Below are 15,135 nucleotides of genomic sequence, written 5' to 3'. Positions count from 1 at the left end.
AGCCAGTGGCTGCACATAGTTACTGGTGTGAGACAGAGGGGCTCATTGAGGAGGCTCTTGGCTCAACTGGGAGACCAGGACGCAGGGCAAGAAGAAACAGACCTTACACAGAGTTGAGGGCAGGGGCCAGGTGGAGAAGGTGGATCAGGAAATGGAAGGAACAAGGCTAGAGAAAGGCATTGAGGAGATGTGGAATGCAGAGCCCGAGGAGGTGCTGAGGTCTAGAGAGAGCATGGGCATTCCACAGATGGGCTGAGCAGCCCATCCCGGGGCTCCCAGGGGGGACAGGGACAAGGCTGAGGAGAAGAGGGGAGAGGGGACTGGCCCAGAGATGACACTCGGCCTTTGAAGGAAGACCTTTCCCACCAAAATCTGGACAGGGGCTTTGACAGCAAAGATCTATGGAGCCCCTGGCAGCAGCTAAGACTCAACAACTCTGAGCAACGCCTCCAGCAGACTATATATATATGTATACTCAGAAAGCCCACCAAGCATGTCTATGTACACTGCTACCTGTCTGTGTCTGTCTACGTACACTGCCATAGGTCAGCCAGGCCCTTCTCTCATTGCTACTGTGCACATAACACTTCTGGGTGCATATAGCATTCTGGTTAGGACTAATGTTTCCATCAAAAGAATTTAGGTTACCAAGAATGTTAAATAACTTAGAAAAAAAAATCAGCATAAAACCGTATATCCTGAGGGGGGAAAACCAATATAAAGCCCAAGTCCAGCTAACGGGGAAAGTAGGTTGTAAAAATTAATGAGAATAATTGTTGTGAATTCTTGCTTTTGAAAAAACCCTCATGAGGGCAGAACCTTAATTATTTCTGTCTATTAGGGTTCATTTCCTGGTCCTAAGTGGAGAGCTAGGACCTAATAAATACGAGCAAGTAACACAATAATTTAAGCTATAGCAAAATGGTACTTAACTGCAGGGGAAGTAATATTTGGGAATCAACCTGATTGCAAGCACCCATTGTGTAAATGGCAAGGAAATGAAATGTGCATGTGACCTATTTTAACACCTCAATATTTCTGGGGTGTTTTTTCAGGGGGGGTAGGCGGTCAACCGAGCTGCTGACAACCACACTGAAAACTCCACAAAAACTTGCCTCGTGGCTTAGCCCTCCTTTAGGGGAGCAGTGCTGGGAAGGGGAAGATCCCAGAGTGCTTAAATATCTTTTCAGGCTGCCTAAAATACCTGGGGAAATAAGCATAAACCCTATATTGGGATTGCAGCTGTGCTATTGAAATAAAGTGACTGATCTGAATTCAGGCAGGTCTTTCTATAAGCTGCACAAGCATAGACTCAGATGCAGTTATAGCAAGTCATACAATTAATACCTTAACTTAATTCACTTGCAGCATAGTTCTTGAGACCTGAAGCACACGCACATAGGTAGTCATTTGTGCGTGTATAAAATATGTAGGTGTATAAAAACTGTGTGTGGCGGTGTGGATACGAAGGCTGTGCTATAGGTGATAGGAAGTGAGAGAGGTAAAAGAAATAGGCAGTAAATGGGAACATATAGGTAGCGCATGGGCACAGAGATATAGGGTGGACGAACTGACGAACCTCGGGGAGCTCAATACAGACAGACAGATTTATGGCAACTGGAAACATATTCCGCGTCGCGCCATGAAAATATGATTTGCACAAACAACCTCTCAGCTGTGCAAGCTGCACAGGGTGTCTGCCCGTGGAAAGGACCACACTGGTGGCTTCACTCAGCAGAGCGATGCTGCCCCTGCTCCCCACGCAGCGCCTGGACCGGCATCAGCTACGCGAGCCTCAGCCCCACTGGTTATTCCTCAACTGCACTGGGGCAAGCTGCAAATTTTATTTCCTTCCCTGGAGGGAGATGCCATTGAGAGTAGCTCATTCCCTGGCTTATTTTTACAGCTCTATCTGTCTCAATCGGGTCTTTATCTTGGGGCTACAGCCACTCGTTATTTGTTCCCCAAATGAGCCAGTGCAGCAAAAGAAAAAGCAGTGCGCACCGGGGGGGAGGGATGCGAGTGCATGTACAGCGTGTAAGGGTGTGTGTGAAATATGTGGTGGTGTCCGCGTGCATGTGTCTGTCGGGATACAAGCCCCGCGCGGCTGTAGGGATCTGCGCGTTTGTCAGTGCGGGCGCCTTGACAGAGACGGATACGCAGATGTCAGGCCTTATCAACCAGATGTTGTTGATTTACAATCAAATATTCCTGCTCCTCCTAATATGGCAGTTTTCCCAAACTACTGTGCTAACATGGCTTTGCTTTCCTTTGTTTTATTTGTGGGGTTTCTTTTCTTTGCAAAATAGCCCGATTTTCTCTTCAAAGGAAAGCAGTTAAACTCAGGTCTGTTTTCTCCTAGGGAAATACGTTTAAAGCAAGCACCGTGTCCTGTTTTATTAGCTCTCAGTTCTATTAATATTATATTCTTTCTCCGAATCCATCAAGCAGAAGTTAAACTTGATTTTATAGCATCCACAGTGGAGTTATAATTTAAGGCATAATTTGGCGTGGGCTCAATTTGGATTCAGTTTGCTTGTCCTGGTCGTGCCAACAGCTCCTATTTTACAGGGCAGGGAAGTATTTTCTTTTCTCCTTAGTTACAGTGAAACACTCCTTCTTCCCCAGCCTACCTCTGCTGCTGGGGTCTCTCCTGCCAACTGATGGACGAGGGAAACGGAATCGTTTCATGAAGTTTTAGGAGCTTCCCAGTTTCCCAGTCATTATATCTCCAAGAAAGTATCCAGGACCCAGTCAGAGCGCTAAATGACATTTCTGCATTTGAAACCAAGCACCTGATTTTGCTCTTTGAAGCCCAAAGCAGCCATCCTACCTACTCGTGAGTACCAGCAGAAGCCCTGATTTCTAAAGGAATAGGGAAGGGATTTATCTCCTTGCCAAGGTCTGGAAATTCATGTTAGGGAGAGGGGTGGGTGATAAATGCCAACGCTAAAGGCAGTGGCGTGGGGACCATCAGGACGGGCAGCCAAAGCAGAGCCAGGGATGGGGACACAGTGCAAGACGGGACAGGAGTCCCACACCACTGATTTCCCCCCATGGACAGCCCACCCTTGCCCGCATGCCCTGTGGCACAGTTGGGGGCACTGCAAAAAAAAAAAGAAAAAAAAAAAGAGGAAAAATGTGCTTTTCGGGGTGTTTTCTTTTGTTTTGCGCTGTTTTGCTTGGGCAGGCTGTGATATGATTTCAGCGGCAGAGCCCTCCCTTCCTTCCAGCCTCTCACTGCCAACCCTGCAGCTCCCAGCCACTTTCCACGCACATTCCCTGCACGACTAGTCAGAAAGGAGCCATTCCCCAAACAAAAGGACTCTGCGAAGCCAGACTGGGTTATCAGGGACTCGACGGCCGAGGGGAGCGCTGGGGCTCCCTTCTCCAAGGGCAGATTAGGAGCCTTTGACCGATGGGGGGAAGGAAGATAAAGGCAACTTCCTTGGTTGGTCGTCTCATCTCTGAGCAAACCATCCTGTTGAACTCGCTCCCCCTTGGCTCACACAGAGTCTTTAGCCGCCTTGTCGGAGTCACCAGGAATAACAGAGGGGATGGGATGAAACCCCAGAGATGTAAAGGCCGTGGGACATGAAAAGAGGAGAAAAGTGGGGGGAAAAGGGAGGGGGGAAAGGAGGGGGGGAAAACGGAGGGGAAAAGGGGGAGAAAAGGGGAAGAAAAGGGAAGCCAACACCTGAAAAGAAGTTGTGCAAGGAGATGGGGAGAAGAAACATGACTTATCCGTGCAAAAGGTGGCCCAGCCCCTTACCTTGTGGTTTTGGTAGGAGGTGACGGCAATGAAGGCGGTCTCTGGGAAGACGTGGGTGCAAAAGGCTGTGTTCTTGGACCCAAAGCCATTGTTCTCATCCGCCTTGACGATGTGGAGCCGGGGCTGGTATTTGTGCATGGAGTTCAGGATGATCTGGGGTTGGGGAGAAGGAAAGGACACGCCGTGGGGTTGGAGGGATCACAGTGCGATGCCCCCTGCCTCTCCACCCCAGCCCCACATCCCATCCAAGCTAAGAGGTGCTGGGAGGAAGAGGAAGAGCCCAGTGGTTCTGCCACAGAAAACACTATCTCCTCTTCAGGGCTCGCCCAGCAGGGTGGTTTTGGATGGGGGGGCATGTCCCAAGAGAAGCAGACTGCCCTGCCAAGGAGACCCTCGGTCCTAGGTCCGAGCAGAGCTTGGGGACCTGCTAGCAGCTCTCCCAGCTTTGCCACTGCCAGGCCAAGGTGGCAACTTATTTGGCCTTGAGGACACCTTGGGGCTGCCCCCTCTGTATCAGCAACCCATGGAGGGAACCTACCACCTCCCCAGACCCCAAGGCCTCCCGGCTCCCCGAGAATCTTTCTCAGACCCCCGAAATATTTTTTTTTCCCCAGAGAGGGTGGCTGGCAGGGAAGGGAGGAAACATAGCCGGCCATCCTCACAAGGGACAGCTGGAGAAGCGCTCCTTTTCGAGATAAATCGCCCTCCTCCTCTGTCCCCAAGTCGGGTTAATCTGCGGGGAAGGTTGTGGTGATGGTGGCCGGAGCTGGGGGTGGGTCGCTGCGCGCTGATAATGACTGCGAGACCTTGGCGACAGCGAGACGCAGCCTGTCCCGCCAGCCCTGCGCCATCCCGGGCCCGGGAAGCCGGCGGGGCTCGCAGGGCTCGGCCATCCCGGGGGTTTAGGCAAATTGCTTTGACAAGCCCGTAAGTCGTAGACATCAACGGTGAACGATCTAATGGGTTTTAATTTCATTACGGCGACTCTAATTGAGAGACTGCTGGGGCAGTTCCTCCTCTGAAGTCCCTCCTTGTCTCCCAGCGCCTTAGGTTTGTTTAAAGAGCCTTTTCCCGAGAGCCGCCTGCTCCCAGCGGGGGCCCGGCTGGCCCCTTCCCCCAGGCCGGCTCCTCGCAGGCTCCCAGCTCTGCCCCTTCACCCCCCCCAAAAAAGAAAGAAAAAAAAAAAAAGGGGGGGGGGGGGGCGGGCTGTGCTTCGGGATGAGAAAGTTGCCCCGGCCGCGTTTGTGGCGGAGGCTCCGCTTTCCCCTCCCCTCCCATTTCCTGGTGGACTGGGGAATGTCCCAGTCCCTGGAAAGCGGCATTTGCAAAGCGCTCTTCCCAAGCCCCCAGCAAGCCCGAAACGGCGGGGGCTCGGGAAGAAGAAAAAAAAAAAAAAAAAAAAAAAAGGGATGCTCGGGAGGCGGGAGGGCTCCCGCGAGCCCCCCGCAGGGCAAGCGCCGCCGCCGCCCTGCTGGCCCCAGCGCCCCACCCGAGCCCCCAGAGCTTGGGAGCGACCGCAGGGGCAGGGAGTGAATATTGCGAGATATATCATTAAAAAAAGGGGGGGGGGGACTTGGAAAAAAATATATATATACTGAAGTGTTGAAATGAAACTGGAGGAAAACATGCTCTTGGAAAGGGGAGGGTCTGGATCCGCATAGCTGCTTAAGTAATTATATATATTTTATAGATTATATTATACCTACACGCACGTATATATTTGCTCAGAGAAATACGTATCTTTGGAGCCCTTCGAAGGAGGGCTGTTTCTGGCTGCAGATTTCACACAAGCTTTCGCGGCCCCATGGGTCTTGCAAAGGTCTTTTATGTCCAAGAAGCTCTAGCGGGATTTCACTATTTTATTGTCTTTTAATTATTGGTGCATTTCTTTTGGAGCAAGGCATCCACGTGGGCTTTAGGTCCCATTTCCTCGAATAATTATGCCTGATTGCTTTTACCTGTTAGTCAAATTCACTGAGGCGGCGAGCAGGTTTTAAAGCGGCAAAACTCCCCAGGAGGTTTAAACCAGGTAGCTAAAGAGTCAGTTAAGCCTGGTAGGTTCCGGGCGCTTCCAGACTCCGAGCTTTGCGTTCTCTAATCAATTCCCAGGCATTGCTCTGAAATAGCCCATTTTAAAGGTTTGTTCTTCCTTTTTTGAGGGGAGGAAGAAGGGTGTTCACTGAGGTTCACCCCACCCTCGAAAGGTGGGAATTAGCGGCCCGTCGCCGCAGTGGATTTTGGCAAATGGGTGTCATTGCCGCGACCTTGCAAGTGTGGCACTTCGGGGCAAAACCTGGGGGCGACAAGGCCACGCGTGAGTGCGAGACGAGCCCCGCACGGCTGGGAGAGGCCGCGCACACGCCCTGGCCGGGCAGGCAACGGGACCCTGGGCTCTGCGCTGCCCTCCGCGGGCGCGGGGCGCGGTGCTGCGGGGCTCCACAGGTTGGGTTTGCCCCATTTCTTGGGGTTCACCCCACAAAAAACAAACGCATCTCTGAGTTTAGAGACTCCCTGCTCCTTCCCACCCAGTGTTGGGTGCAGGGCCAGCTCCCTGTGGCCGCTCGCTTTTCGGGGCCACCAGTTCCCCGCGCCGAGAATCACATGTTCCCGCTCGGGTACTTACATGTCCGAAGGGATCCAGGTGGTTGTTGGTGAGCTTAAGTTTTTGGAAGGAAACCAGCTGCCTCATCCAGTGGGCGCCGGTGGCGGGGGAGTCAGGGTGGACGTACAGGCGACCTGGCATGGCCGGTTCTGCCTTCCCTGTCACCGACCTGCACGAAGGACACGGGGGTGCTGAGCTGGCCGTGGGGGACCCCTCTGGTCTCTCTACATCCCCCCCACCCCGGGCACCCCTTCCCCAGCCCAGTCCTTCCCCGGCCTCCACCTCGCCGCCCATCCCCCTGGCCTCGGGTGCACCCCCCTGAGCCAAGCCTATAAACCGAGTACCGCTATATGCACAAGGCAGGGCGATGTTGGCTGGTCGCATTGTGTTTGGGGGAAAAGCGACATTTATAGACACACAGCCGCTGCTTGGGGAGTTAATCGAAATCTTTGGCACATTTCCCGTCGGAGAGGGCTCCCTCCGTTTCCCTGTTTAACCCCATCCTTCCCCCTTCCTAAATCTTGAGGATCCAGGCAGGAGTATAGAAAGCACCGTGTAGCAACCCCTAAACATTTCTTTTTCCCTGGAGATATCATTAAACTGTTGAGTCCACAACAGCCAATAATCTCATCGTCAAACAAGATTATGGTCATCGTTAGCTAAACATCATAGATTTTGTTGTCCTTCATTTTTATGTGTTTCCCGTCAGAGCAATCTGCCTGGCGGCCGGGAAGCGTCTTGGGATGCCCAGGTAAAGCCCCTGAAGCTCTGCCTTCGCCTAAGTTCCGAACACGAGGATGAGCCACCCATTCGAGAGCATCTTTTAGCTTTTTTTGCCTGGGTTTGGGTAGCCAAGAAAGCCCGATCCAAAGATTCTCTCCCGCCCCTTTTCCCCCATGCGTGCATACCATTTATTATCTGCAAATTTGTATCTGTGGTCATCCGCTGGTACAATATCCATCAACAGTATGTACTTAGTTTTTGGATTAAGTCCAGTGACCTTCACTTTGTAACTGGGGAACATACGCCTATTAAAAAAAAAAAAAAAAAAAAAAAAAAAAAAAAGTAAATATAAATAGCGAGAAGAGAAAGATTCTGGAGGCGACTTGAGGGGTGGTGTGTTTGCAAGAAAGAGAAGGAGGGGGTTCATTAGGCAGAAGTCCGATGCCACCCGCTCGGATGAGCCTCCAAAAACACCAGGGCAATCGCAGAGCCCAACTTGGCCTTAGCGGTGCAGCTGTGGCTGTTCCCTTGCCGTTGGGTATCGGTCCTCTGCCTTGTGTCCCATCTGAGGCAAGAGAGGCAATTTTCAGGAGAAAAAAAATCATAGCTATGGGGGTGGCGAGTTTATTCTTTTACCTGCTTGTGTGTCTCCTAATAGGTTCGTATTTTTATTCTTATTTATTTCGCCAAAACTTCTATTCTTCCTTGTTTTAACAAGTCTGGTCATGGGAACTTTTCAGAGTAAGTTACATTCCTATGCACATAAACCCTTAGAGCAGGAGAGGATATGTGCCAAAAAGAAGAAAAAAAAAGAGTATTTAAAATACGTATTTTTGAAAAAAAAATCTGCCACGTGCATCATCTATTCCGTGTGTAGAGATAGGAAATCACACACACCCTCAGGTGCTACCTCCAGCAGAATGCGCATACAGAGACATCAGCAAACACACCTGACAAATACTTGGAAACACTCAAATACACACTGAGGACAGGGGCTTTTCGAAATATTTTCCATTACTGCAAGTCAGTGACTTAAAACACTGCTGTTATTTTAGTTCGAGCTTTCCAAATATTTAAAAATAAAGCAGACGAAAATGTAGCCCTTGACTTAAAACACGCATAAACAAAAAGCCCTCACCTCTAAAAATACTGCACTCTTCTGAAAGGATTCGTCTCTTATCTTTGCGATAAGGCCTTTTTTTTTTTTTTTAATTAGAATATAAGAAGCTGGGACGGAGTGAACTAATAACGAACAAAATGGGCGTAACTTTAAGTTTTGAGGGAGAAATCAAATCCCACCTGAACAGTGATCTGTAACTATATCGAAAGCACCTGACCAGCAAGAACACGGATTTCTCCAACAATAAACACAAGGAATTATATAAATAACAACCCCGCATCCAGCCTGGCCAAACGCGGGTGCTCTCCCCCAAAGCCCGTGCCCTGTAAAAGTCGTCTTTGTTGCTGTCCAGATGAGGTTTCTATCCCCCGCAATATCTAGTCGAGTTTGTTGCAAGGTGTTTTACGTCTCCCTTCGAGCTCTGCTTTTCTGCAAATTTTACTTATTCGCAGAAACCGCGTCCCGCATCGGGTGCGGAACCCCCCGGGCCGGGAGGTTTTCGGCAGCACTCGGAATTTCATCAGCTCCCCTTCGTGCGGACAGTTTTCTCTAGTGCCTCTCCCACACTTGTGTTTATAGCGTGGCCCCTTTTCTGCAATACCCTCCTTTTAAAAAATCATCTTTTCAGCAGCCGCCCCGTTCAAAGGGAAGACGAGCCGCGAGACAAATCTATTCGCAAAACTTGCTACAGCCAGCTTTATTTTTTTTTTCCTCCCCTCCCTCGTCAGGCAAATTTGGGAAGACCACAACAAATGCCAGATGACAGAGCAAAATGAAAGTTTGACTCTGCATTGTTTGATGTGCCCTTGCAAGCAAAAGTTCCTATTGCTTCTGTGCGGGGAGATTTCCACCACCCTCCTTCCTCCGAGGAGCCATTGGATAGGGCAGGTATGTTGTTTAGCTTAAAAATCGCAACGAAAAGAGCCTCTCTAGGGTTGAACGGAGTTTACTGAAAGCACCTGAGAGCCTCTTTTGCTGGGGCTCGCTGGCTTAGGTACTTTTCTATTTAAAAGTTCTCCGACACATTAGTATAAAGGATAACGTTAAATCGCCTCAAATGCACTCAGACGAGTATGTCTTCTTACATAAATAGCTATGGATCACGTTTACTAAGCCAGTTATGGAATCGATTACACACAGTCCCAATAAAGTTGGATTTGCAAGGCTGTATATTTTTCTACACACCCACGCAGACAAACACACACATATAGGAAAGCGTATCTGGCCACAGTTAGATACGCATGCTATTTATTTGCGGATACATCTATCTGCGTAGCTAACGAGCTATACTATCAGGATATAAACAGTAGCTTAGGACCACATATATTTTTAATATGACGCGTTCAGGATATATTCGCCTCTATGTGCGCGTAATAAAAAAAAAAAAAGAAACCTCTAGAAAGAGAGGGTAGGATTGTGTAAAAAAAAAAAATGCAGCAGGGCAGAGCTGCTCCTTTAATTAAAGTAAATAATTAAAGTAATAATAACGAAATCACCCCGCAAACGGCTCTAAACAAGGTTAGTGCTTGGCCAAGCGTCTGCAGCAAGCACTTGCTTGGAAAGCTTCCAGTGGCCTGAAATTGGGATTAAGGATCCAACTGTTCTGGTTAAGAAAGAAGCCAGAAGAAACAGTTTCCACTGAGCAGCGCGGAGCCCCCCGTGGAAGGAGCCGTGGCCCGTGGGCGAGCTCACAGACCTGCACCGGGGAGAGAAAATGTGTGGGCACCTCGTGTGCGGCCACGCGCAGAGCCATGTGTGTCCCCAGGCTCGCGGCCGGCTCCAAGCGCACCCAGGCGGGTGGGAAGGCTCCCCACGCGCACCCACGGGAAAGAGGACCCGAGGAGGGACGCACAGCGCCTGGGTCGCCTTAATCCCGGGAGAAGGCTCCGCGCCTCTGCATCTCTTACCTTCCAGCCTTGGTGATGATCATCTCGGTGCCCACCTCGTGAAATTTCAGCCACAGCTCCCGTTCATGCAAAAACACCTTGATCCCCTCCATACCCTGCAAGGGAGGAAGGCGAAGCATCAGCCGAGCCGAGTTCTGCCACAACGGCCCCTTCTCCAGCGGTTCCTGAGGAAAACCCGCTGCTTTCACCGCGAAATTGCAAAGCTAGACAGGGAACGGGAGCTCAGACCTCGGATGCCGAGTCAAGGGGCTCTGGTGCTAGACCTCGAGACTCTTGAAACTCCCTGGGAGGGAAGAGACAGGGGCCACCCGGTGAAGCCTGGGCCAGCTCCAAGCCCCCAGAGTCCCCAGTTCCGGCCGTGCTACTGGGAGAATTGCTTCAGGCCAGATCCTCAGCTGCTTTCAGGAGGCAGCTGCAGGGGATTTACACCCCTACGGTGGGTGATTTACTCCTGCCACCTCTCCTATTTCTCTGGGATATGAGGAAAAAAAAATGGATCCCACGCAGCCGCTTTAATGGAGACGATGGCCGCTGCCAGTTTTATAAACCCCTCAGCCCACACCCCAGAAGCAGCTGATCTCTTAGGGGGATCATGTCGGCGATTATCGCGCGGGGAAAGCCTTGTCGCGAAGCAGCCCTCACAATAGCGCTTTTTTTTTTTTTTTTTTTTTCTCGAAACCTCCGCAAAGAGCACCCGCAAAACCAAGGGGGCCTCCCCTGTCCGCAAAACAAACATCTTCCCCCCCGCAGCCCCCGGCCAAACATCGAGATAGACCCCACGGCCCCAACGCATCGCGGCTCCGTTTCGAAGCCGTCCAAGCCACGCGCGAAAGCTCGACACCCGCCGCGGCCCTGCGCGCACCGACACGGATCCCACGGGGCTCTCCCGAGCTGCGTTTTCCTCCGGAGAATTTACCTGCAAGGAAATCTCTCCGCGCAGGATTCCCCCCGCGGCGGCCCACGCTCCACAGCCGCCGAAAAGCCGCTGACAGGGGCGCTCCGAGCCGCGGAGCCGGGCGGAGGGGCCGCGTTGCCGCCCCGGCCTCCTTTCCTCAGCAGCCGGGGCTGCCGCGTGGGAGCCCACGCGTGTCCCCGAGGGGCACGTATCACTACAGGGAGACAGTACGGCTGGAAACTGGGGGAGACACTCACTCCCCGCATAGGGGGGCTGGGAGGCGGCTGGGCCCCTCGCCTGTGGGAGGTTCCCACGCGTGACAGCGGCAGCCGCTGCGGCCGGGCCGCTTCACGTGTAAATATTGGTGTGTGCGTACATACAGCGGGAGTTCACGTATGGACGTTATAGAGGGCGGATATCATTGTGGAGGTAAATATGTATATGTATGCATCTCTATTCACGCGAATGCGGTTGTGTATTCGAGCATTTTCCATATTTCGAGAGCGGGCCTTTCCACGAACCCTCAGACCCACGCGTGCCGCGTCTCCCAGCGCGGCCAGGGGTGCCCCCTGCCACGGGGAGCACTAAAGCAGGACGGGGCTACCGGGCAGGTAGGATCCTCGGTCCCCTGGGGCCTGAAGTGCTTCAGCCCTGCCCGTAGCAGGGACGGGGCTGAGCAGATACTGGAGGGGGTGGAAATAATCCGGTAAAGGGGAAAAAAAAAAAAAAAAGCGAGGGGGTGAGGAAGAGGAGCGGATTTACCTGCTGGGTGAAGGCTGCCTGTGGAGAGGTAGGGGCCTTGCTGGTGGCCCCCAGCTGCGTGTCCTGCTTAGCTTCAGCCTGCAGCTCCTTGGTTTCCGAGTCGGCCGGCGTGGTGGGGAGCCCGAAGCCTTCCTCGCTATCCGCCATGTTACGAGCTTCCTTCACCGAATCCCCCACTGCAGGCACACATCGGGGAGAGAGCAGAGATAAGAGACACATAAGTCAACGCTGACGTTTAATAATATATATATATATATATATACACATGTGTACGGGGAGAGAAGAAACCTGGATGCGGCCGCACCTCTCCCTGCCCGCAACTCACTTCCAGCTGCCCGGGGAAGGAGCGAGGCCCTTTAACTTTGGGCGAGGGAGAAATAAAGACTTTTATTTATTATCGCGGCCCGCAAGGGATGATAGGATTTGGGGTGGGGGAAGGGAAGGGGGGGGCGGTATTATTAAATGCATCTTTCGCAAAAGGTAAACAGCGGATTTCGGCGGCCCTCCCGGAGCGAGGCCTGGCTGGCAGCACGGGGCGGCGGCGGGGGGGCTGGGGGCAGCCTAGCCGCGTACCGAGCAACTCATCACACACTGACCCTAGAGGGGCAGCGTCGCGGGCGGAGGCCACGGGCTACCCCGGGCTCTGGTCGGGCCGAGGCAGGGCTCGCTGCAGCCGAGGTCCCTATTCCAACATCCCCATTCCTCTGAGGGAGGTGGCAACTTGCATCTCCCGCTCTCAAGCGGGCGAATGCTGGCGACACGTGACGCAGATTATATAACCGCATTTTCAAAGAAAAAAAAATAAACTTCTCTTTCGGCCTCTTGCACCCCCTCGAAGCACGATATTTCTGCGGCAGAAGCTCTTTCTCTGCCCCCCACTCCCCGCAGCCTGTTGGAGGATGCGCGTCCAGCAGCACTGCGTGGACAAGGCGATAAAAAATAAAGTGCAAATAAATCAGTCAGCGGCGATATTGTGCAAGGTAACGTGCAGCACGGAGGAGGAAGAGTGGTGTGCACTGGGGCTGAGCTGGACCGAGCCGTAACAGCGGAGTAAAACTGCGCTGACCGAGAAAACAAGCTTAAAAATCCAGCGCGGGGATTCATCTGATGCAAGTAATAGCAATGAGTATTGAATTTTAATGTAGTTTTACAAACTCTTAGTCTATCAGGAAAAGTAGAAGTTTCCAAACAGCAAAATACGATAAAAGCTTTTGAATTATTTGTTAGGGTTTTTTTTTTGTTGTTGTTCTTAAGCAGTTCGGAGTTTTAGTAGCTTGAAAAAAAAATCTCTCTTGCATGTTTCAAAGAAGGGGATTCCTTTTTGAAGGCCAACCATATGGAGACAATACTATTTTAAGTACTTGAGGATGTTCTGAAATGGGTCTCCCTACAACAACATTTAAAATCCATTCTTAAAAAATAACAATAATAACTTTTTTTTTTAGGGAATTCTCCTTTAAATGTAGAGGAAAACTCAGGAGCGGAAAGAAAAATCATCTTCCCAGCGAGTAGTGGGCAATATACATATGTATGTACCAGAGAAAAAGGGGAAAAATACGAGGAACAGAAGCTCGCAGCTAAGGATCGTGGCCAGGAGGGCCCGGCCGCCCGCTCCGTCCCGGGCCCCCCGCTCCGTCCCCGCGGAAAGGCCGCAGCCCGCGCAGTGTCCACGGGCGCGGGGGGCACCATGAAGTCGCCCCGCCACCTAGACCATTTAAGGATTTCTCTTCCCCTCCTCCTCCTTTTTTTCTTGGGCTGTTGTTTTTATTTACCCCCACCCCCACCCCAAACATACAGAGCTTCGGAAGTGCCGGCTTCCCATTTTTAACCGATTTCCTCCAACTCGGGTCCATTATTCCCCCTGAGCCGGCAAAGTTGGGGGGAGTGCGGGAAAATGAATGTTTATTAAAACAAAGGGCCCCCCAGATATGGCAGCGCAGAGGAGCTTCCAAGAGGCTCCGCAATTCGTCCGGTCCGCACATAATAAAACAGATTTTTAAAAAATGGTGGGGGGGGGCGGGTAAGGCTGAAACGGCAAAAAAATAACCCAACAACTAAGGGCAATTGGCGATCTGCGGCTTCTAATTTTTTCCCCTTTAAAGAGCTCCTGAGAAGAAATGGAGCTTGACAGAACCAGGCCGCGATGGCTGTATGAAAAATGCATCTTGCGCTGCTAAAGTAGCACCAAGTGCGTTTGCAAGGGAGAGAAAAAAGGAAAAAAAAAAAATAAAGCCCTCTCCTTTTGTTCCAGCCTGGGCCGGGCTCCCCGCATGCCCCCGGCCCCAGCACGACCGCAGCGGCGCGGGGAGCGGCGTGGAGCGGCCCCCGCTTCTCCCCCCTGCTCTGGAGGCTTCGCCGTCCCTCGGCAAAGACAAGAGGCGGCTTCACAATGACCCCAGGCAGTCACTTTCTCTCTCCCTCTCTCGCACCCGCACGCACACACAGCACAGACCCCGACGGACATACATGGCAATGGAAGCGCTGTTACCTTGCTCGTTGAATTCCATGCAATCAATGCATCTCCATCTACATGTGTATGTGCCTAGTTTCCCCCTTTGCAATGGCAATTACAATGGGATCAGGCTTCTCGTGTGCATATTTCCTTTTATTTATTTATTTGCGGATCAGCATGTGGAAAAAAAAAAAAAAAAAAAAACAGCCTGGAAGGAAAAAAAAATCCGTCTCCAGCGCAAGGCTGCTTCACTCGCTTCCTCGCTCTCTCTCCTGCTCTCTCCAAACACTTCCAGGTTGTCAGACGCACTAGAAAGGATCCTGAGACCAAGATAAAGCCCCCACCCCCACTCCTTTCTCAGACTGAGCTGGAAGATACACTTTTCCCCACCCCACTCTTTCTACTCCCCACCACTCAAAAAAAAAAAAAAGCGAGAAAGAGAAGGAGTGGAGGAATGAGAGGCAGAAGAAAACAGCACCCCCTTAAAAAAAAAAAAAAAAAAAAAAAAAGTTTGGGGCGGGCTGGCCGCGGCCGCTCCCCCGGCAGGTTTGCAGCGGGCGCTGCGGCGCGGAGCGGAGCGCGCGACCGTGACGTGGGCTCGTCCGGCTCCGCTCGCCAAGTGCCTGGACCCGCTGCCCAACCAGCTGGGATCCTGCTCCGGGAGAGCCGCTTCGCTCGACTCGGCCTCCCTACCTCATCCTCCCCGAAAAAAAAAATCCTTTTTTTTTTTTTTTTTTCCCAGCGTATTTTTCTGGCCGGCAAACAAGAACAAGGCACAAAGACCATCATCAAACTCCCCAGCAGCCCTCCCCTCCCCCCCACCTCTTCCTTACCTCCTTCCTCACTCCCTCCCTCTTGCATCTATCTCTCCCTACTAAAGAGAAAATTCAGCGCCTGGGAAT

The 15,135-nt window shown here is 51.8% G+C and overlaps 1 protein-coding gene across 1 annotated transcript in view; it reads right to left on the bottom strand.

The window, feature by feature from the left end:
• TBX5 (T-box transcription factor 5) overlaps nt 1–11,949 on the bottom strand; it is a 34,744-nt gene extending 22,795 nt beyond the window's left edge. The window contains exons 1-5 of the mRNA XM_010218070.2: nt 11,782–11,949; nt 10,125–10,219; nt 7,283–7,402; nt 6,396–6,543; nt 3,773–3,925 (exon numbers count right to left, since the gene is read on the bottom strand). Of these exons, the coding sequence (XP_010216372.1) occupies nt 3,773–3,925; nt 6,396–6,543; nt 7,283–7,402; nt 10,125–10,219; nt 11,782–11,928 (663 nt within the window). The 5' untranslated portion in view covers nt 11,929–11,949. The remainder of the gene's footprint in view (nt 1–3,772; nt 3,926–6,395; nt 6,544–7,282; nt 7,403–10,124; nt 10,220–11,781) is intronic.
• Between the last annotated feature and the right edge of the window lie 3,186 nt (nt 11,950–15,135).

The sequence above is a fragment of the Tinamus guttatus genome, unplaced genomic scaffold, assembly GCF_059628265.1.
Source record: "Tinamus guttatus ecotype Peru unplaced genomic scaffold, ASM5962826v1 Tinamus_guttatus_pri_ptg000459l, whole genome shotgun sequence".
NCBI classification, from domain to species: domain Eukaryota; kingdom Metazoa; phylum Chordata; class Aves; order Tinamiformes; family Tinamidae; genus Tinamus; species Tinamus guttatus.
The sequence above is the reverse complement of the archived record's forward strand: the minus strand, read 5'-3'. Positions and strand labels throughout refer to the sequence as shown.